The sequence below is a fragment of the Pyxicephalus adspersus genome, chromosome 6 (genome assembly GCF_032062135.1).
Source record: "Pyxicephalus adspersus chromosome 6, UCB_Pads_2.0, whole genome shotgun sequence".
Taxonomy (NCBI): Eukaryota; Metazoa; Chordata; class Amphibia; order Anura; family Pyxicephalidae; genus Pyxicephalus; species Pyxicephalus adspersus.
In genome coordinates, this window is record NC_092863.1 from 90,861,343 (window position 1) to 90,885,250 (window position 23,908).

Below are 23,908 nucleotides of genomic sequence, written 5' to 3' on the forward strand. Positions count from 1 at the left end.
ACAATTAGCACTCATATAGCTGGTGACACTTCCAAACACTTTTGGTTGTGGTGGAGCTCCACCATACCAACTTTTTCTTCCTAGTGATATTGGATACCAATCCCAGGCACTTACTAGGTTTAAAGACTTTAACATTATTGAGGGAGAGAAGGCACCACTTTCACTTGTCCGAAACAAGTGATTTCATTGTCAACTGCTACAGTTTTGGCAATAAAGTTCAATAGGGTGAATATTAGTTTGTTGTATGTTTTTTCTTTGCAGACACCCTCTAAAAAAATCAACATGCGGCCATCAGAGAATGATAACATTCCTGGTGGTTATTCACATGGCAACAATTAAATCATTCCAAGATCCAATGAACTGGATTATAACCTAATCAATCATAGATGGTTCAATGTAATAACATACTGGCTAAAAATTGTTTTTAATATTTTTTTTTTTTATTTTACATAGCGAACAAATATAGCAACAAAGCAACAACCAATTAGAGAGACAGCAGAGGCGGATACAACAACGACCACCACACTTCCAGCTAATATGACCAGGAATCCAAGACCACCACCTACGATGATCTGAGCCAGCTGTACCATGCAAGTGAGGGCAGCACAGTCAATCCCTTTTCCTCTGTGCTCTGTTTTCTTCCTATCCAAAAAGGCTTCATGCTGAAAAGAAAATGGCAACAAATTAGAAGAATGTTATTGTCGTTCATTAGAGAAAGGTCTTACAAGTCATTTAAAATATATATATATGAGTTATTTCACTAAATGATTATTTTTACAATTGAAGTTAATATTAGTTGACTAAAGAATTAAAATTAGATTTTCAGCATCAACTTCGGGGTCAGTCAACACAAAAAAATCTAAAATAAATTTTCATTACTTACTAATAAGGGCTGAAGACAAAATGGTAGTACAGGGAAATTTCATCCTTGAAGCTGAGCTTATCACAGTTCGGATCAAAGGGCTAAGGCATTTTAGATTTTAAAACATACCATTAAAGGCAAAAAAACGGGTTTATTTACCTGGAGTGCCACCAGTATCACATACTTATCCTCCCTTCCATTTGGCTTGGCCTCTCGGAGCAATACAGGAAACACTGGATGCTTTATAATTAGGGTGGTAAATGGCACAGGAAGAGAGGCCCACAGCCTTATGTAAGCTTAAAATAACAACTCAGAGCTTACAAGTCACAAGACATTTTTACATTGGGCAGCTGAACTATAGTTTTCTTGTCTTAAAGCTGAACTAAAGTTTCCATGATCAGGCAGGTCATTATTACAGAAAGAGACAGACAATGCCCCTTCGGCAATAATCTTTCCCAGCTTCCTGAATGCTCTGGCCATCAGCTTTGCTTGCCAGGATACCATACAAACCTAGTTTCCCCCACATGTGCTGGGAATGAATGAAGCTACGTTTCAGACACAGCCCATCAAGATGGCCAAAGATCAACAGGAAGAGGAGAAAGGAGAAGATGGTGACAACCTGTGAGGAACAGGTGAGTATTGCAGAGTTTAGTTCTCACTCATTAACCAGGTTTCCTTCTAATTACCTGGTTGTTACGTGAATTGATCTATAAGCAAGGACCACTGAAAAGAGACAGTTTGCACCACTGTGAGTGGGCAGTGTGTGTCAGTGATAAGATCACAGACAGTCTTCAGACCTGGATAGAGGAGGATTGCAACACAGAATAGAAGGTGAATTTGGAAGAATGAAGAGGAGACACTACACAGATGTAAACTGCACAGTTCTTGTACACTGTACTCGTTCCAGAGCTGGTAGTAAGTGCAGATAGTCGGCAAACAGATATGTTTGGGGAAATGCTACGTTAAATGGGGAATATCTGTATTTAATACATTATGGCACACTTTTCTTGCAAAATCCTCTCCATTAGTAATGAGACGGGTGCTCCTACCTTTGTTGTTCTATTGGCAATGCTTTTGTTTTTTCCCCGATCTTCTCCAAGGCCTGCAGTTTTCATCCTATTTACTGGTGGGGTTGGAATAACAACTCCAACACACCGAGCTACGATGCATTGCAGTGTACAATGTGTAAAAAAAACTGTAAGCAGTGAATGAGATGTTGTGGCATAGGACAGTATTCTCGTACTCTGCTAACCATCGATCAGTTCAGAATTGTACAAGGCTCGATGAAGGGGTCCTAAGGGATCCCTTTCTGCATGGAGGTGCAGATAGAACATACAGAGTCCTCCCATAGAAAGCTACCTGCTAGCAATTGTTTTAAAACAAGTTTGCACTGGTGAAAGTTTGAGTATGCAAAGTGCTGAGATTTAATACTTCTATAAATAAGTTTGTCAGACCTAATCCATTTCTCCAAAATTCTAAAACAAATTTTACAATATAAATGTAATATCTAAATAACTATAAATTCAATAGCTAAAACTTCATTAAATACACACTTTTGGGAGATGGCGTACAAATAGCAGCAAAATAGAATAATGAAAGAACTGCAATTTTCCAGTTGGAGGATTATCATAATTCTTTTCATTTTATGTTCGATTACAAATATTCATTTCCAGATATGTTGTTAAGGTATAACATTCGTGGCAAAAAAATGGCTTCCGTGTGCTGCGTAGATGGAAATCTTAGTGGTTTAAATTAAAACATTATTTGCAGGACCAGTGTGAATGGGAAGCCTAATAATCCATTTTCATAGGTAGCAGTTGCAATTTGCACCACGCACACGGGCAGCCTTTTCAAATTAAAATAGGCTCTGCAGATTGTAAGGAAGATATTTAAGGCATTTATATTTGGTTTGGTGGTAGGAAAGAAGTAAATGCTCCATCATTAAATTAAGTCTTATTGTTAAAACATTATTTCCACAAGGCTTAGTCTATTAAAAAACAGAAAAATTATTTACCTACAGTGGTTATGTTTTCATCCACATTTTGCAGACAAAAGGTACCATTATGGTGGGAAGTTAGAAAGAGTGTTCGGTTGAGGCAAAATGATTGCCAGGTAATCACCAACCACACATGGCCAACCCCCATTTTCCCATTCCATTGAAAAAGCCACCACCATGTTCATCCTTCTGATTAAGGAGGGACTACTCTACAGTGTCTGTAGCTAATAAGGTCAGTGATGACTTGTTTTAAAGCTTACATATTACATGTTTGGAATATGTAAATACCTACTTTGGATCCAGTGATGTGCTTCTCTATCCACCATGGCAGATCATAGCTGGGGGCAGGGGGGCAGCAGGATGCTTTATATAGCTTACTGAACACATCACAAAGCAGTCTATTTACAAATGTCATATATATCAAATATCTCTCAGTCTTGAGATATAGACATTCCTAGACAAAGTTAATTTGCATGCTGTCCCAGGTAGTGCTCACTCGTGGTTCTGTGCCTCTGGGTCTGAAATGTATTGAATTAAGGGTTGGGAAAGAGGCAAAAAGGTAGGAAGGAGGAAGCCGGATTGAAAGCCAAATAGGCTCCATGATTGTCTTGGAAGGATGTTTAAGAAAAAACACAGAAAGAGATGAAAAATGTACCAGCCTGGCTGCCTAAATGTACGTGAATTTAAAAAAATGTTTCCATAAGTAACCGTAAATGGTCTGTTAGATAATACATTAATGCACATTTAATGTCTTGATTTATTTTTTGCTTATTTATTGCACCTGGGAGCAGCAAGCCATACTGCAGGCAGCCACATTTGCACTCAGTTGCAGCCATGGCATGAAACTTCTAACAGCAACCAAAAGCCATTTGTCAGAAAGATGGCAACTGTTTCACAGCCATATGCAAAAATGGTTCCCATCCACTTAACAGGAGCAGATGAGACCTGCCAAAAAGAAGAGGGGAAATGGTACTATCCATGGCGAGCGAGCATGCACATCATCACATGTGCCCACCCAACTACACCTCTGCCTATGTGTCACTCAAGGGGGAAGAAACATCCCCCATAGTGATTTCATGATATCAGAACCCACCCACTCTTTCATCGCAGGCTCAGAGTGGGTGGGTTGTGTTCAGAGAAGCAACCCACCCACCGCCCTGAGCCTGCAATCCATATGGGAGACATGGTAACCCCGTGGGAGGGCAGACTGGCCAGAGCCCCGGACCACCAAAGAATTCTTTACAAAATAGGAGTGGGCACGCCTGCCCATTCCTGAAAAAAGTAAGGGCATGACGTTCCCACCCGTGCCCTCCCCACTACACCCCTGCCTGCCAGTAGAAGCTCCTGAATAGGATATAGGTTGGTTGTATTTATGACCAATTTTTGGGCAAAACACTGTAAAACATTGATCAGGCAAGTATTACTTTTGATTAGTTAAGCATTGTTTGGAAATATGGAAAAATCAGTTGTTTTTTTTCACTTAAATTTGAAATGGATAGAGTGATGGCAATATTTGTAATACAGATCAAAAATCGAACTAGTGAATGGTACATTGAATTACTTTGTACAGCACCACAAAATATAATGGCACTTTTTAAATCAAATATAACAATAATAGCTACAAATTTGCAAGCAGTAGAACTTTTCAGTAAAAACTGTGTGCTAGCTCATTTTTCTCCATGATATTTTATTTTGTCAACTTGAAAATCAAACTTGGAACTAAAAAAAAAAAAATAAGTCTGATGAATCACAAATACACCTACAAATGTCAACAAGGGCAGCAGAAGAAAATTTTGATTTGAGAAACGTATCTATTTCCCATGGCAACTGTTCTTTCAAAAGTTTACTAAGGTTTATTTAGATGAAGAGAAAAGGATACAGACAGTTTATTAAATTGAAAAAGGATGTAGGACAGACATTATAAACTGCAGATACAAGAAAATGTTGTTTAAAGCAGAAAAAGTCAAGGACCAGACCTAATTTGGGCTTAAAATCAGTCTGCTGTAACAAGTGCATTTCATTGTGGGAAGTGACCAGTCGTGTTGTGCTGCATGGTACATATAAATTTTTTTTTAATTATGTTTTCCCAAAAGCCCTAGCCTACATCTGAGAAAACATTTCTCTCCCAAAAAAAATCAAACTCGGTATATGACAATGAAGATACGAAAACTTAAATCATTAAATTATTATTAACATTAATATTCACAAGTTTTTGTTTTTAAATGAGGGGGTTTAAATGAGATTTATTGTGAATTTTAAAGTGTTCTTATCATTAAGTGGGGAAAGTAAGTTACCCTTGGATTCTGAATTCTAAGCAGTTCCTTCACATCTCAACTCCTGGGTCACCATAAACATATAGAAGTTTGAAAAAGACCAAATGGTACATCAAGTGCCCCCCACCCATTTTTTGGTGTTATGCTATTTTTCTTAAATTACTGCTGATTGTCTTATTACCTCTACTGAAAGTTAGTTGCCAAAATCCACCATCATTGATGTCAAGTAACTTTTTTGGTATTTGGCTTTTATTTAATGATTTCAAGGGAAGGTGTAAGGTTACTGGTCAAGTGCCAATGCTTTAACAAGACACCAATCCCCCAGTCTGTCTCTGTGGTCCTCAGCCATAGACAAGCCCTGGTTCAGCCTCACTAGGCAAGTTTCACCATTCCCAGCACTGGTTTGCCCCCAGGACTTAACTCTTTATAAGCAAGGACTGACAGATGACCAAAGAACCCTAAATAAGCAGGGCTGGATAAGGTCAGATAGCAGGGTGTTTAAATTGAATGTAGGTGGTAGTATATCACACTATTACTACTAAGGTAAGTTAGGTGCCAACCCTCAAAATATATGAAAAAGTCATAAAATCAAAGAGAGAGATTGAGCAGGGTTTTTTGGCACAAACAGTGTATTTATATTGTCTATAAAGATGGTGAAACAGAACATAAGAAAAGGCCACTATACAATCTAGTGGTCAACAGCAATAGGCTCTAATTATATTGCTGTTGACTATTAGATTGTATAGTGGTCTTTTCTTATGTTTCACCATGTTTGTTTTATAGACAATATAAATACACTGTTTGTGCCAAAAAACCCTGCTCAACCTCGCTCTTTGGTTTTATGACTTTTTCAGATAGCTGGGTGTGTTAACCGAAGGAAGTTAAAAAAATAAAATTGTGGCCAAGACAGAATAAGTCAGAGGTCATGCATGTGAGATAAAACAGCCAGGCAGATAACCAAAGAAGCTAAACCATGGTCAGAAATGAGCTAAAGGTTGCTCAATGCAGAAACCGAGAATGACCAATCAATATTGAATAGGTATTAGAAAAACAGGAGCAACACTATGCTATGACAGGTGAATTGGTGATGTCAGAATGCAAATTTTAGCTGGCCCTGGCCAAATGAGAGCCAATATATATAGTCAGGCAGGGTTAAGGAGCTGAAATCAAGGAGAGGAAACTTCTGTCTTAATATAAATTCAGTATAATATATAAAATTTCAAGTCAGTACCCATCAACACAGGGTACCCTACTGTCCCCCAGCTTCTTCCTCTATCCAACACTGCCAGGTCTCTTTAGGAACAATGACACTCACATCATTTTACCTATTTCGTATGAGCCCTTGGACCTGCATCATCACACAGGCTGAGCTCATAGTACTCCAGGACTGAATTGTCCTCATACAAATATGAGGAATGCCTGTCTCCTGAATCCACCAAATAAGCTCCTGGGACATCCTCAGACTGATGGACCGAGTTATCTTATAGGTTCGATTTTTTTTATTTAAAATATACATGGGTGGCTGTATTTTCAGCTCTTGCTTGAAGTCCTTCCATATAGAGCTTTAAAAACCAAAGCAGGGCGGGGGGCTATTGTCACCTATGCAGACCTTCAGCAGACCTCCAGATGTGAAAATAATTTTCATCTGGGCATTCAGAGTATATAGATAGCAAGGTACTTTTTTGCAATCTTCAGGTAAAAAACTATACATTAAAAAAAGAGCCCATTGTTGAGTATTAAATATCATGGGACTGATTCACTGGAGTAGATAGAACAAATTGCCAGCAGGGGGGATTTCTCATTATCTCTTAACTCCACACATTGTTTTTTTTTTTTTTTTTTACGCAAGATGTCCATGTATGCCTGGAGAGATATGTTACTTTTATAGACAAAGAGAAATGAGACAAGGCAAGAGATTGAGAGAAGAAATTCACATTTGCAATCCTGGCTGGATGAAAGAAACCACTCTATCCACTCATGTTTCAAAGACAGAAAGAGCTTCCTCCCTAACATCCCATTAGATTTCCAAAAAAACCTCAGAAATAGTATATGATGGAACTGTTGTATCTCCTAAAAAACCCATACCTGCCTCACTATATTCTAATACAGTTTGAATTGTGCTCAAAGACTTTGGTGGATGTCAAATTTTTAAATGTGCTGATCAGTGGGAAAAAGTTAAATATGGCCAGTAAAGGCTAATCTTTGGAAACTGGATTTTGAGAGAAGAAGGGAAACTGTAATTTACTGGGTTTAAAATATGGCTTTATATAAAATTCTACAGGCAAACAAAATATTCAATTTGTCAGTTAAAGTGCAACAGTTTTTACTTTGGTTTCCCACTCATGAGCAATAAAAATAAAAAAAGGATTTCTTAATCTGCAATTTCTCTATAAATAAGGGAAGCACAGGGATTGGTAACGTACGGAACAAATATAGGATACGAGGGAGAATGTTCATCTTGATTTCTGCTATTCTACCCAGCAAAGATGGAGGGGGTATGGCCCATTTATTCAAATCTTCAGAAATTTTTTAAAACAAGGGGATATAATTAGCTTGAAATAATGAGTTATATGTGGGGGGCAATTGGACCCCTAATACTGCAGAGTTTGGGATTCCCAACAGAAGTTAAAATTACCTTTTATCTTTGCTGTTTCAATAAATTGATGTTTAATGCCTGTGATTTAGATCTATTAACAAGTAACCCAGAGATTGCAGCAAATTCATCCAGAATTCTAAAAAGGTTGGGTATTTTGTGGTATGAGGAAAAGAGATATACATCAAAATTTCATCAGCAAATAAAGCGCACTTATGTTCCTTCTTACCACACCATATTCAATTATTATCTGGGTGTTCCCGAATTGCCATCGCCAGGGGCTCTATCACCAAAGCAGACAAGAGCCGAGTTCCTTTTTGGTGTTAATATTGGAAGAGATAAAACCTCCCAACGATATTTTTGCTGTTGGCTTATCGTAAAGTGCCCTTAGTACATTTACAAAATAATTCCCAAATCCCATCATGGATAAAACCCTGAACAAATATTACCAAGAAACACTATCAAATGCTTTCTGAAGATCTATAGCCAGTAACATCGCTTCTCTCTTATTCCCTCCATCCCAATTTGTGTGTAATGATGTTATTAGGTCTATTGTACGTCTCGTTTGATCAGAGGCCTGTCTCCGAGGGATAAACCCTACCTGGTCCAGATGAATATACTCCCATATAAAAGAATTCAATCGCCTTGGTCAGCGATTTCAGGTCACAATTAACGATATTGGTCTGTAGTTAGCCACATCTGAGGCATCCTTTCCTGGTTTCTATATATCACTAATAAAAGCTTTATTAGTTTCCCTAAGTAAAGGGTTACCTACACGAAGATGATTATAAATATCTTTGATCATATGTGGAATTAGCTGTGTATTGAAGGTGCTATAGTAGATGTAGGAGAATCCATCTGGACCAGGAGTACTGTTCATTTTCTATAATTTCAAAGCTTTAGAGTTTCCTCCTCCGTTATGAGTTTATCCAATGATTCTACATGTTTAGATTGAAGTTTTGAAGGGTAATACAATACAATACAAAGAAGGCTTCCAAATATGCCTGTAGTATATTCTGCTGTTTATCAAAGAGAGACGAGTAAAACTTCTCAAATGCCAGTAAATTTTTTTCCGGATTTTGGGTAAGTTTACGATCTTTTGTTTTTATTTCAGGGAGGGTATAATTTTTGGGTCTGGGATTAAGTTTATTAGTTAATAATTTTCCTGGCTTATCACCCAATGTATAGCATTTGTGCTCTGGCCATTTCAGTGATTTCTCTGCTCTCGTAGTAAATAGCATATTTAGCTCAGTGCGTAAAGCCTCGATTTGAGTACAATTCACCGGAGCAGGATTTAATTTAAGTTTCTTTTGTAGGACATGAAACTCTTTCATTTTTGTCTCTATACTTTTATCTTGATCTTTCTTTTGTTGTGTTCCCATTTTAATAAGTTTCCCCCTTATATATGCCTAATGAGCTTCCCAATTATTAGCTGGGGAGGTATCCCCCGGGAGGATAAAAGTAAAATATTAAGTAATTGATCTTTTTATCATAGTTTGTATTACTGGATTTAGTAATAGATTCTCATTTCATTTCCAACGAAATCCCACCTAAACACTTTGTAATCACCAGGTTATGATTTAACCAGGGTACTGGGAAAATTTTTGATTTGCATACTAACCACCCAGGGTGGATTAATAGTGCCTTCACTTAAGCATTATTATTCTGTGGCACAAACCTCACAGCTGTCGCAATCTACTTTGCAATGCAGAAGACCGCAATGAGTAGATATAGAAGAGTCATCTATCATAAGGGGAAGTTTAGCTTCATTAATGTGGATCTTGAAGAAAGCAAGACAACATAGGGAATGTCCAACATTAATCCACTTCTTAATTTTGTGGGATAAGATGAATTTAAAAGGTTGTGTTCAGAATATGCCACTCTCATGCCTTTATGGAACAATCTGGAATTTTCCCCCGGGGAAAATAGAATACAATTTTACTGGTGGTCCAATAATGGATTTGAAAGTATTACAGAAAAACATGATATGTTAAGTTTTGAATATTTGATGAACACAAAGGAACTTCCAAGTAAAGAATATATTCAATATAGGCAAATCAGGTCTTATTTTAATATTCGCCGAGCAGCATGCCCTCTACATCTTTTGGAAGATCCTGTAGATCATGGATGGAAATGAAGGAACAACTCCCAATAATATATAGTGTATTAATGCTAACAGAAAACAAATTGAAATATATGGAATCCTGGAATAATGACTTCATCATTCACTATGGAGGAACGGAACAATATGACCTATTCACTATCGAAAATATAATTAAATTCAGCCTTAGTTGCAGCTAATTATAAGGTTATGCTCTGTTGGTATTTGGTCCCTGAAAGGAACTCTAAAATCTATTCCTCAACATCCCCTTTATGCTTTAAAGGATGCAATACCAACAGTACCATACTTCATATGTGGTGGTCCAGCTCAAACATTCTGGGATAAAATGTTTGACATAATATCGCGGGTGTTGGAGATAAGGGTAAACAGTACCACAGAGGCGGCATTATTTTGCAGATGAGATCTGACAGCATCTAAACCCCAAATTAAACTTGTGAAACTGGTGCTTTTAGCAGCTCAGATCACCTTAGCTAAATCCTGGAAATCCCATGCCATATTAAGAGATCCATTCAAAGCTAAAATAGACTGGATTATGGTTAATGATAAAATGACCCATATACTTAAAAATCTAGATAAATTTGAAAGGATATGGGGGCCCAGGAAAAAGTGTGTTTTCAAGATGGTTGAAGTATAGTAAAACAGTCAAATGTACCTCGTACATGTACGGTCTATGTCTCTATACCCCTAATGTGTCTTGTTTTGTCCTATTTGATTATCTTAGTACATGGTTTTAGGGACAGATTTAAATGGTCACTATTTATGGATTAATAATTTGTTTAAATATAATCACAATTTACTAAAGCAAGCCTAGATATAAGGTTGATAGCACTGTTAGCATAGTTAGTGAAGGTTTATTAACTGAAATGTAATAGAGAACAATATTATTGCTTACACTAAAAATGGTTAAGGAAGAGAATCAGCAATGTTATCACATAATATTATTTTCAATGACAATTTATTTTAATTTGTGCACTAAGGGAAGAAAAGGGGGGAAAAGGGAAAGAAGGAGAAGGAAAGCGGGAAAAAATGTATAAGACTCTCATCATAGATGATTAAAATAACTGGCACTGACATTACACTTTTTTATGTTCTTTCACTAAACTGTCCTAATAACGATCTATCATGCACATTTGTATGATAAATGGAAAAACACTAAGGAGATACTATTGTTCGACTACTATGTACTTGTTTGGTGTAATATTTCGAAATTTTTATTGTTAAAAAAAAAAAAAAAAAATTCTGCTTAGACATACATCATGACTCTAATAAAGTGAATACAGCTTCAGCTCATTTAGGTGACATTAGAATATTTTTTCTTAATGTGTTTTGTGCTCTAAAATTGCACCTATACATTAAGGAAACATACATACTACAACTAAACATGGAAGAAATATTCAGTGTACCTAAATAACCTCTACCTGCTGCCACAAATTGCCGATACATTCCTAGCCACTGCCCACCTTGGTAGAAATATACAGGGAGGCAATTCCTTGGACACTGCGTTCTTTACATTAAACACGGCGGATTGCTTCTTTGTGGCCACACAATTAGTAGCTTTGAAAGTATGAAGCATGCTGAACAATGTGTAAGCTTTAAGCTACATGATGACCCATTTTCCCTGAACGAGCAACAAGATACCTGGCAGGCATGCAGTCTACTAATGATTACCAATCAAGAGACTGAATGAAGGTATTCCTTTTGAAAACCAAAAATGAAAGATAAACTCCAGGAAGAATAAATCAATTTCTTAATACATCAATAATCATCAATATTTGCAAGCAGCATGGGTACCCAAATTTGATTGGGTTTCACCCATTTACAGTCTCTAAACAGAAGAGAAAAACCTGGCAGAGGGAGAAGCAGCACAAAGAGCTAATCTGGTGTGTTGCAGTTCTCACCCGCTAACAAAGAGTGCGTGAATGAAAGTAATAGAGATTAGCATTGTCAAGATGGGAGAAGAAGGAGACAAGATCCAAAAGTGTTTCTACAGTGCAGCAAATAAAAATTAGATCTCCTTTACTGCTTGGCCAGTAACAAATTTCACACGTACTAGTCTTGGACAATCTACATCTGCCATGTAATTTTATGGAGATTGAATTAAGCCATTTGTGCTGGATGGATAAACATGCAGGGGCTTTTCCTACAATGGTAGAACTGATGAGGCAGTTTGAAAAGCTATAAGTTAAATGTAACCAACTACTATTACTTGTACAATGCCCTGGATAAATGCAAACTTCCACAGACAAATTTACCAGTTACCTGCTCAAAAAAGGACAATATTGGATTCTAACTTGTTAAGAATGGATCTGAGGTGTTGGTAAATTAGAATCAAAAAGTACACAAGTTGTAAAATGCATACAAATAATTGAATACATCTGATCGGAATTCCAATTACTTTCTAACTGGAAGAAATGATTGGAAGGACATGAGTGTGCTTGGTACTTCTGACCAATTTAGAATATTGATCAGATTAGCCAGCTGAGTGCATATTTAGCAGCAGGTCTACTTGTGTGATTTAGGTCCTAATATGACAGATATTCTGAAACTCAAAGTCTTTGACTCACAAAGTCGTTGAACCATTTCTCAGCCTTAAGCTCTTCTCTAAACTCTGACAATCACAATCAAGCACACTTCATTCTGTTGCATCTTCCTGGAGATTGATCGGTGGACAGAGTTCCCTGGTGATGTTGCTACCCAGTAAATGACATACAGCCAGTGGGATCTCTAAATAAAATAACTTTATGAAGGATTAAATTGAATTATTTCATTTTCAGTGCTTTAAACGTTAAGCTCTTCCCCTGTCCCTGACTACAGGCTTATGACACTGATGCAGCTTTCTCAGTGGGTAGAAAGATGAAAGCAGAGCAGCTATAATAGTTTTAAGTGGGTTCTGTAAAATGTATGGAGAAACTTCCACTGCCAGAACAGTCTGTTTCAGTTAGCTTCCAGTCTGCATAGGATTATCATTTTACATATCTCCTCACTAGTGAGAGTTCCTAGAGCCCAAAGCATTTAGGTGTGAATATATAATTACCAGACTCACACATTGGAGTCATGTTAACCTGCTAATAGGCTTTCAAGGCTTGTTTAAATCCTCTGATTAACCATCCAATAGAATTAGGATTCCTGCTGGGTTTAGTAGGACAGAAGGCAGTGTACGTTCCAAAAATTACTTTGATAAAGGATATATTGGAAACATAAATCTTATTTCAATTTCACAATGACGAATTCTCATTTATTGGATCATCTCACTCAAGCTCACCAACATTATAAACAAACTTGAAGTAACTTTTGGGTCTTAGGGAACCCCTGCTATAAATACTATATCCAACAATTAATGTGGTGGTCATTGGGAAGAATGTCTCTTACATTGCTGGCTAGTAGTAAGGCTGTCACCCTTAAAGGCAGCCCAAAACAAGATTGGTGTCAGCGGTAACTGATGAAAGTCACAAACTGCTCGTTGCTTAAGGGACCCAAGCACCTCTGGAGGAACACTGGTTCAGAAACACTTATCTACAATTTTTTTTTTTGCTTTTGAGTCTTGGAAGGAGATTAAACCTTTCAATTTATTCCTGTGACGATTGGTCCCTGAGACTAAATATATGATAAATTCTAAATTTTCAAATGTCACCAGAAAAAAGGAGAAATATTTAAAAGTTGTTTGAAAGTGGACCTAGAACCTAGAACTTGTAGATCTGGCATGCAGCGTCCATTTAAAGTTTCCAACAAAATATCTTATAGTATAAGATTGGAGTTAAACATACCTGTAAATAAGCCCCACATTCAGGATTATTTATACTTGGAAGCTCTGTTATGTCAAAGCTCAGAAAATACCACCCCTGGCCCCTAATCTATTGTTATAGGTTCCCTCCTTGATGCAGAATTTATGTGGCTCCTGGTCTTCACCAGAGCAACTCACAAGGATTGATATGGCTACTAGACTGCTGCAAGGAGTTTACTAGGTCACGGCCCCCAGGCTCACCCCACCAGGAAAGACAAGGTCAGACTTTAGGAATGTTAGTCAAACAGGTACACAGAAAGTCTAGACAGAGTAGTGAAATAGGCTAAGGTCTGGGCAGGTGGCAATTACAGGCATAGTCAAGGTAAAGTTCAGTAAGATGTCAAAATCGAGAAAAGTAGAATCAAGAGGACGCTAAGCGGCATATTGGATAAGACGCGGAGGATCCCTCAAGCAAAGAGGTCCAAATAGGACCAGCAGATAACAGAGGATAGAACTGAAGCTCGGAACTAATCTGGTCACTAGCTGCAGCACATATCATATAATCCCCTTAAACTGTGAACAACCTCCGTGAATGTGATGAGAATACCGTAGAAGGTATATCGCAGGTGGAGGCTGCATAGCTAAAGGAAGGCTGGGGATGATGCAAGCATCTACAAACTGTTGGCAAATTGGTAACATCAATGGGTTTTGGGAATTGAGAGTTTAGCATGAAATAGCAAAACTATTGGACCCAAAGCTGACTTTTTTCCTGTACTATGTTTAGAAGGGCCTTTAGGCTCCAATTAAGAATTATTTATAAAGCATTCCTGGTCTGTGAGGATTTTGAATAAACTGAAGATGCTTGTAAGCACTTGTAAATACATTCCATACAGGCTAAAGGACAACTTATTAACATCAATAGCAGTCTTGGAAAAATTGGGCAGAAGAGTTAAAATCTCTTTTATACTCCCTGTGTCTCCATTCTGGTGATCTACCACCACCTGTGCTGATGACTCAAAAGAAAGTAAGAAAATCTATCACTGGAGGCAGAACCAGTAACTAAAAGCAAACCAGGGGTTTATTTTCTTCCACTTAGAAAATGCAGGTATTGCACATTTTCCCATTGTAGAAATTATTCTCTATTCCTGTGTTAACTACACAGAATTTAATCAAACATCAATACAAATTTAACAATGAATTCTAACTCCCCCAGAGTTCATTGAACCTAGTAAGAAAAAATAGATAGACGTTTTATTATAACTTAATTACAGCAACTCACCTCCTCTTCACGATGGTACTCAGAGATGAGATTGAAAGGGACAGTGTAAAGGGTACTAGACATTACACCAAAGAGGGAACACAAGACAAGTGTAGAATAAACATTGGGGAACAGTCCAATGAATCCAGTTCCAAGTCCAAAGAGCAAATATCCAACAAAATACAGCCCCTTTAGTCCAATATATGGGAGAAGTGCTTTCTGGAGGTCTGTAATAAAAAAATAAAAGCGCTGTCAGCTATTTAATGTTCAGTTCATCATTTTTTTAAAGCATGGGATATATTACTTGACATTTTCAATGTATATTAAGTTATACTTTTGAGAGTTTCAGTGTATAACTGTAGTTATATTTCCACAGGCGGACAGACAAATTTTGTTATTATAGATGCAGGTCCTGTTTTCGGCTACATAACCATTTTACTCTTGTACTGTCTGTAAGCTAATCCTGCTTTTCCTTGACAGCTCTGTAAGGGCTTGTATACATAGGCAATTATAGAATACGGTCAGGTGCATTGGAGTACAGGCTGGAGATCAGTTTCAAATATTTCTGAATAATGATGAATTATTTTGCTGTCACACATTTTCAATTGGCTTGATAAACATTCTTTGAAGTCCACAGAACATGTTTGCTGGGAGCCCACCGCAATGAACCTCATTTTGTACATCTTGTGTCAATGAGCCGTTCTCAAAGATCAGCAGATCTCATGGTCCCAGTTATGACTCAGTCAACATACTCTAGCAGAATCTGTAGGAGTCGAATGTAAACAATGCCGGGCTTTGCACATTTATTCAATCAGACAAACAAATAGAACTCCTGTCAATGTGTGGTGGGGAGCTGTCGGCGCAGGATGGATCTTTGTGTCCTTCAAAGGCAAAAAGGTTTTTACTGTGTGGAAATGTGTAAGGGGTACCCCTGTACTTATTCTGCAGAGTGAGAGGAAGGGTATCTGGGGCCCCCTTATTAAAGGTTCCAATGAGCACTTCAGCTGTGGACCCCCTCAAAATTGCAGGTAGTGATGATTCCCTCCACCCCATTGGTGGCCCTTGCTACTGTTAGAGGAAGGTGGAGACCCAATTTTGCCAAAGGAGGGGGCTATTCACATTTTGCCCCCCTCCCTCAGCCTATAATAGTTCCTTTAGTTACATTGTTTCTTTTAAAACTTTAATACTTCCCAGCCTAGTGTAATACAGCAAGTTCTCTCTGCAGTGAAATTTGTGCATGGATGGTCAGGTTTTAAAAAACAAAAAAATACTTGTACACGGAAGCATTAGAATGCTATTGAGTGACAGTGACACTAATTAACAATTGTCATATATCCCCCCCCAGCTGTCCCACCAATTTTGGAGCCAATACACTGTCTAGGGGCTTTTTTAATTAATACTAGTTGGAAGCTAAGATACAGGTATTGTTGCTATACTGTAACATTTTTTAAGGAAACCCTGTGTGTACTTGGTTCAAGGCTATGCAATCAACTAAAAAAATGTTATTACAATTTGTCTTGAAAATCCAGTTTTGGCAAACAAAATATCGTCAATCTCACCTTCCCTAGCAAGCTCCCTCTTTGGCAGGGAGTATGTGGCCTGCTACCATAACAGGTGTTTAAGTCTGAGAAAATTGAACTTTTCAAGACATCTTGCCCAGGATGTGAATTTGCAGCAATTATACAGTTTGTAAAATAAAAATAAAGTTATGTATACACAAACAAAATATTTCCTTGTATTTTTAAAGTGCCAATATATCACTTAGCGAGTTCTTAGCTGAAGGCCTAAAGTTTAAACTAAAACCAATTAAACTAACAGTATAATAGGTAATCCTTCCATTATGATCACTACATGTTATAAATAGTATAAATCCTTTTTTCAAATAACGCAGCTCATCCCAAAAAAATTGTTTTGCACTTGCCAAGGATTTTTTAACATATTTAGTGTATTTCAGGTCTGCTGAATCCAGAAATGATATCAGTTTCATTGAATTGGCTCTAGTACTTGTAATACAGGAATTGGAAAAGATGATTTTACCAACAACAAATGTTAACACAGTAAATTATTATCAGTCTTTATTTACACCAATATTTTGCATTTTATATATTAAATGTAGCATTATTTTCATGAAACTTTCATTTGCTTTTTTATTCATACATTTTCTTTTTTTACAGAAATAGGAGTTCTTCAAGAAAAAGTTATTTAAATGACCTTAATGTATTTGCTACATTTATGGTGAATAATCTCAGCAAATACAGAGAAGAAACATACTAGAATTTGTGAAACAAGCATATCTTGCGCATATTTTGGTATTAAACTTGGGGACCAAGATAAGTATGGGGCTCCCTATATGGTATATGGTGTAGAGTGTCTACGTCGGGGGAAAAAATGGAAAATTGAAAAGTTTGAAATTTGGTGTACCCATGGTATGGCGAGAGCCCAAAAATTATCATAATGATTGTTATTTTTGTGCTGTGAATATAAAAGGTTTGAATCGTTATAAGAAAAACAAGTAGGAGTACCCCAATTTGGAATCAGCTAGATGACCTGTGTCGCATGGTGCTGATGTTCCCATACCAATATTTAGTACACTCCCTGATATTCCTGTATCTGACATGGAGGATATACCGGATTTGAAGTGTAATCCAGGAGTTAGCAGTGGGCGTGAATATGAAGAAAGTGTTTCATGAAACCAGCATTTCTTCCAAGAAGAGCACAATGATTTAATATGTGACCTAAGTCTGTCAAAACAAGCATCTGAACTTTTAACATCCAGGCTAAAAGAAAAGAACTGTCTGAGACTGGAATTTAAAATAACTGTTTATAGGACAAGAGAGGTGACACTTCTTCCATATATCAGTAAAGATGGAGACCTCGTGTACTGTTGTGACACCCCTGGACTACTAGCCCATATAGGAGTACCAGAATACCGAGCTGAAGACTAGCAGCTTTTCAAAGACAATTCCACTCGAAGTTTGAAATCTGTTTTATTGCATAATAGCAACTGCTATGCGTCAATTCCAATTGGTCACTCAACAAAACCTAAAGAATATGAAAATATAATAGCCTTAAAAAAGACCACCAATGGTCCATATATGTTGATTTAAAAATGGTGACCTTCCTACTTGACAGCAAAGTGCCCATGTTTCATCTGCTTGTGGGATAGTAAAGCAAAGTAGGATCAATGGAAAAAAGTGACATGGCCTCCGGGGGAAAACATGAAAAAAGGTACAAGCAAGCATAATTAACAAGCCAATGGTTGACAAAGAAAAAATAATTCTCCCTCCACTACACATAAAGTTGGGAATAATGAAGCAATTTGTTAGAGCTCTGAACAAGGATGGTGATTGCTTCAAATACTTTCGTAGATTCTTCCCTGGATTGAGTACTGAAAAATTAAAAGCAGGAAACTTTGATTAACCCCAGATTCGGAAACTGATAAAGGATTCAAATTTTGCAAGTTACATGACTGATACTGAAGCTTCTGCCTGGCACAGCTATGTCATGGTTGTCAAGAACTTCTTGGGTAACCATAAAGCATAAAATAATGAAGAACTGGTACAAAACTTGCTCTTAAACTCTAAAAATTTGGGTGCTACTATGAGCATAAAGGTACACTATCTCCATAGCCTTTTGCAAAAATTTATAGAAAACCTTGGCGATTTTAGGAACAGGAACAGGGGGAGAGGTTCAATCAAGATAAAAAGGTGATAGAAGAAAGGTATCAGGGCAGATAGGATAGACACATGATGGCAGACTACTGCTGGAGCCTTCAACATGATTGTCCTGATCATCAGCATAAAAGGAAATCATACTGAGTTTTTTAATGACTTCTTTGTGATTAGTTCTGTAAATATACTGAATATATAATAATATATTGACATTAGGTATTTCAAAAATGTAATTTTGTATAGGTAGGCATATCTAGTTTACTTTTGCTTAATTTTCATGTTTCATTAGTTTTCTATGAGGTTATTATTGAGGTCATTATTTCAAAAACTAGAGCCAATCAAGCAAAACCAATACCATATTTGGAATCTGTGAATCAAACACAACCTAAAATGAATTTGTTGTAAAAATATGTTTCAACTTATAACACAAATCATAGCGTACTATGGTCATTTTAAAGCTTCTTTATAGTTGTACATTTCACAAATTTCTTTTCTGATGAAATTTACACCAGTGAATGTGACCTGGCCCTTTCTACATTAGCACTTCGGTGGGAAACTATAGGTCCACTTTAAGTACATTCAGCCCAGAATCCATTAAATCCCCTCAGTCAAGATTCATCATTGCTGTGGTGGCCAGTAAAAGCTTTCTTTCAGTCCATATCAAGATCAAAGAATATAGAAATACAATGTAGGCAATAAACCACTTAATAAACAGAAATGTACAGTGAAGGACACTAAACTTTTGTGCACTATGTCCACAAACCGCTTCCAATGTTTGTAAAGGTGATTTTGAATCTGCTTCCTTTGCCCCCCTATTGTGGGCTTTCATTCTCCACCTTTGTCACCTATTAGGTTTTACCAGAAAATTTGCCGCAGAACCTTCTCCAATTCCTCATCTACCTCATCCCCTCCAATTCCTATTGCATTTGATACTCTGTATAAAAAGTCCAATTCCCCACCAACACCTCCACGGTTGCGAGACAAAAGATGAGAGTGCCTCTCCTTCTATTCCTGCAGAGAACTATGAGAAAGCCTGCCTTCCAAACTTTCTTTTTTGAAAATCCTACCTACTTATTTCCACCACTGCCCTCCCTATTACTCCCACCCGATCTTGTCCAGAACACAATCATCGTTTCCCGTCACAGAGTATTTTCAGCAGGTGCTACTTATCCACCTGTGGTTAGCTAGGACCTGATATTTGGGATTACACTACCACTACAACCACCATCAGCAGCACCAACACTACGGCTACCTGCGGTACTACCTCTACCATCACCATAAACACTCCAACCCTAAAATATTCTACAATGAAGAAATAAATGTTTCCTTTACTTCTATTGTTTTTGTTGAGGCTTGAACTGTCTTCCCAGCTCAGTGCTGGCTTAAATTGGCTTAGGACGAAAACATGTTGCATATGGGATGCTATTAAATGATTCTAGGACACTACCTAACTCATGCCTGCTATAAATCTGCATTTATACACTTTCATTTATTTATTTTTTTCCACATACACCTCCCAATACCTCTGACAATCTCCCCTCCCAAACAATTTTGGTGGCAATACTGTGTCAGGGGGCTTTGCAATTAACTGAAAAATCAGCAGCTGGCAGTAGCCTGCATTAAAACCACCTATTCCACCTATAATTTCAGTTTGATATAAGAAAAATGGATATGATTTTTTATATTTTTTTTAGGGCATGTTCCCAATCTTTCCACAGCCCCCTAGAAGAAGGTGGCAGTACATTGGCTTTGCAAACAATTAAAAAAAATTACAAGACTTCAAAAACAATTGTTCTGGGTCCATTTAAAACTTCACTCTATAGCAGGGTGTATGTTGCTTGCTGCCATAGCAGATAAGGAAATGGAATTTTCCAAGACATCTTGCCCAGGGTGTGAACGTGCAGAAATGGTAATCATTTGTAAATTAAAACGCATGTGTATTCTGTATATACACACACACATATATATATATAAATATATAAATATATATACACACACACACATATATATATATATATATATATATATATATATATATATATATAGCAAACATATTACATTTACATGTTGTATCACTAACTTGCCCTCAGAAGGGCTTACAATCTAATGTCTAACATAAGTCATAGCTCAAAATCTTCCCTTTGACTGTCAGAAAGTTTGTGACCGATGACCTTGAGAAAACTCAAGCAAATGCAGGAGGGACAAACAGACTCTCATACTTATTGCCATCATTACTGTGACCATATGTATTTGTTCTTTCACCAATATTGTATACAGAACAATGGAAGGATGAATTTATAGATAAATGTAGTTATTCACACAATGGGTCTGATTTATTAAAGCTCTCCAAGGCTGGAGAAGATTCACTTTAAATCAGTGGAGCTGGGTGATCCAGCAAACCTAGAATGTATTTCTTTAAAGTAATTTGCCATTGTTTTAAATCCTGGACCAGATCCATTCCAGGTTTGCTGGATCACCCAGCTTCACTGATGAAATTGTATCTTCCCCAGTCTTGGAGAGCTTTAATAAATCAGGCCTGATGATTCAAACAACACAACCCTGATCATAATTTATATATGAGGGAGTCACTAGTTTTTTGTAGTTTATTTCACCATCTATATTTATGAGCTCTAACCATGTTTATTCCAGTGAATGTGACCTGATCTTTTCTGTGTTGGTCCTTCGATTGGAAGTTATAGGCTCACTAAGTAAACTCATCCAGAATCCATTAAATCTCATCAGTCAAGATTGATCATTGCTGTGGTGGACAGTAAAAGCTTTCCTTCAGTTCATGTCAAGATCAAAGAGAGTTTGCTTTAGAATATATACAATGTAGACAATGAAACATATTCAAGGACAACAATGGACAATGAAGGGCATTAAACTTTGCGAACATATCAATGTAGGTGTTAAGGATAAGTTTCTTCTTTATTCTAGTCATCCAAACAAATGTTAATAGGTGCGGTTTGTCATTTTTAAGATCCAAGTTTGTTTGGGATTTGAAATGATAAATAACAGGCTGCCTTTATTGCTAGGACTCCATTAATGACATATTGCAATTGGTTTAATTAACATCTCTTGTTCCCTTTGCTCTGCTAAATGCACCATGTTCGGGATTTAGTAGCTCAAGAGGCACCAAGGTTGATTTACTAAAGAAAAATTGGTTGCTCACTTAGCAAAATAAATTATAAATTGCAAGGGAATAATCTCCTAAAGTGGATACGATAACTCATTCAGTTTGCAAAATACTAAAAGAAAAAAAAAAGAAATGTAGTTGAAGTGGCTTTGAATGCAGCATAGTTCTTAGTGCTAAATGGGCTGATCTATGGATTTCAGAAACTGCTGATCTGCTGGGAATTTTTATGCACAACCAATCGCTGAAGTTCAAATAGAATGGTTCAAAACTGGAAAAAAAAAAATCCAGTGAGTGGCTCGTTCGAACTGATAGAAAGGCAACAGTGACTCAAGTAACCACTTGTTACAAGAGGTATGTATAAGAGCATTTCTGATTGACACCACATCAAATTTTGAAGCAGATGGGCTACAGCAGCAGGAGACCACACCAGATGCCACCCCTGTCAGCTAGGATCAGGCACCTAATTTCCACGGGCTCACCAAAATGGGACAATAGAAGATTGAAAGAAAATGCTTGTTGGTTTCATTTTGTTTCCCCCAAAATTTGGATGGTGGCATCAAACCTGGATTAAACAACATGAAAGCATGTCTTGTCTAAATGGTTCAGGTTGTTATTGATGGTGTAATGGTGTGGGGGATATTTTCTTAGCATACTTTGGACCCTCTAGTGCCAACTTAGCATCATTTAATAAATGCCTCAACCTACCCTACTATTGATGCCATGTCCATCCCTTTATGACCACAGGGTACCCAATTTCTGATGGCTACTTCCAGCAAGGTATAAGCTCCAACCTGGTACTAGCCAGGTGTGCCTAATAAAGTGGCCATTACGTTTGGCCTTGATATGTGCTTAAAGTTCATGTAAACCCTGACAACGTTTCCTATATGCTTATTATACCTTTAAATGCATTTAGTCATATCAGTTTAACTAGGCCATAGTATGTGACATATCCTAGGATGACAATGCTGCTTCTTCATAGATAGCTTTGTCAGCATAGGACAGAAAGCATGTTGCCATCAGGACCACTCCATAAAAATGAAGGAAAAAAAAAGTATGAAAAAAGAAAAACTAATGCCAAAATATCACATTTTTGTTCTTTCGGTTGAAATATACTTTCACGTTAAAGTTATTATAAGTTAAAGCGTCACTAAAACAATAACATAGCTACATATAGATTGATAGATATTATTAATCCCATTTATATTGGCCACAATATTATTCAAAGCTTTAAACAAGGCAAACATAAATGTCCTAGCAATTTGAAAGAAAACTGAAAACTTTAAAGCTCTGACGTAAAAGTAAATTAGGAAGCTAATTTAGAAATATTCCCTCTTTGGATGTACCGCTCATTGTTCATTGCTTCCATTTTGAGATAATATCTTCAATGCGTTTGCATTCATTGCTATAATTGTTAAATAACATCTTCAATACAAATTTTTATTCATTTCTTTTGTATATTAACCTTCTCAAAGCAATTTTAATTTTAAAATCAGTGAGAAAGAAAAAATTACGCTTTTCACTTAAACTAAAAGGTAGAATGGTACAATTGGCATGCAGATTATTGGAACAAAATACTTACAAGAGTATAAAGAGGAGGAGATGGCATTGATGCACATACCCCAGCAGCCAATCTCTACCCCCCGCTCGTAGATGAGGTAAGCGGTGGAGTTATGAGGTGCATATGGGTTTCCATGGTAAACAATCTGAAAGTGAACAAGGTCATATCATTTTACTTTTATTCAGGGACACATTTTATGGTTTTTGTTTAAAGGCAGAGATAAAAGTCACAATTTAATGTTCTTATTTTATATATTTGGTAATGTATTCATTTAAAAGTGACACATTAATTCTGGTCTGTATTATTGCATTATACATTTTTTATATGTAAGTGGAAAGAAGATAATTTGACCTGGTATTTGCTTTTTGCAATCCCTTGTGACACCAAGGCAGGATTGGTGGTGAAAGGGAGATATATTTGCCCAAGATCCCTCTCCTATGTGAAGTAGCAGGTGAAAGACGCTCACCTGTGCGGTAATTAATAAGGAAGCACAGAGGGTGGGGATATACCATAGAGGCAGGAGCTCAGTCAGTAGTTCAGCTCTGTTTGGAGACACAGACAGGTGGACTGTGTGAGGGAGCTCTGTTTGGAGAGACACAGATAGGGGTTCTGTACGAGGGAGCTCTGCTGGAGAGACATATAGAGGTTCTGTGTGAGGAGCTCTGCTGGAGACGCAGACAGTTGGTCTGTGTGAGTGAGCTCAAAAGTGAGTAGAAGG

The 23,908-nt window shown here is 37.2% G+C and overlaps 1 protein-coding gene across 1 annotated transcript in view; it reads right to left on the reverse strand.

The window, feature by feature from the left end:
• Positions 1-422: 422 nt before the first annotated feature.
• Positions 423-23,908, reverse strand: part of SLC45A2 (solute carrier family 45 member 2) — a 63,049-nt gene continuing 39,563 nt past the window's right edge. The window contains exons 5-7 of the mRNA XM_072416572.1: positions 23,212-23,335; positions 14,847-15,052; positions 423-662 (exon numbers count right to left, since the gene is read on the reverse strand). Of these exons, the coding sequence (XP_072272673.1) occupies positions 441-662; positions 14,847-15,052; positions 23,212-23,335 (552 nt within the window). The 3' untranslated portion in view covers positions 423-440. The remainder of the gene's footprint in view (positions 663-14,846; positions 15,053-23,211; positions 23,336-23,908) is intronic.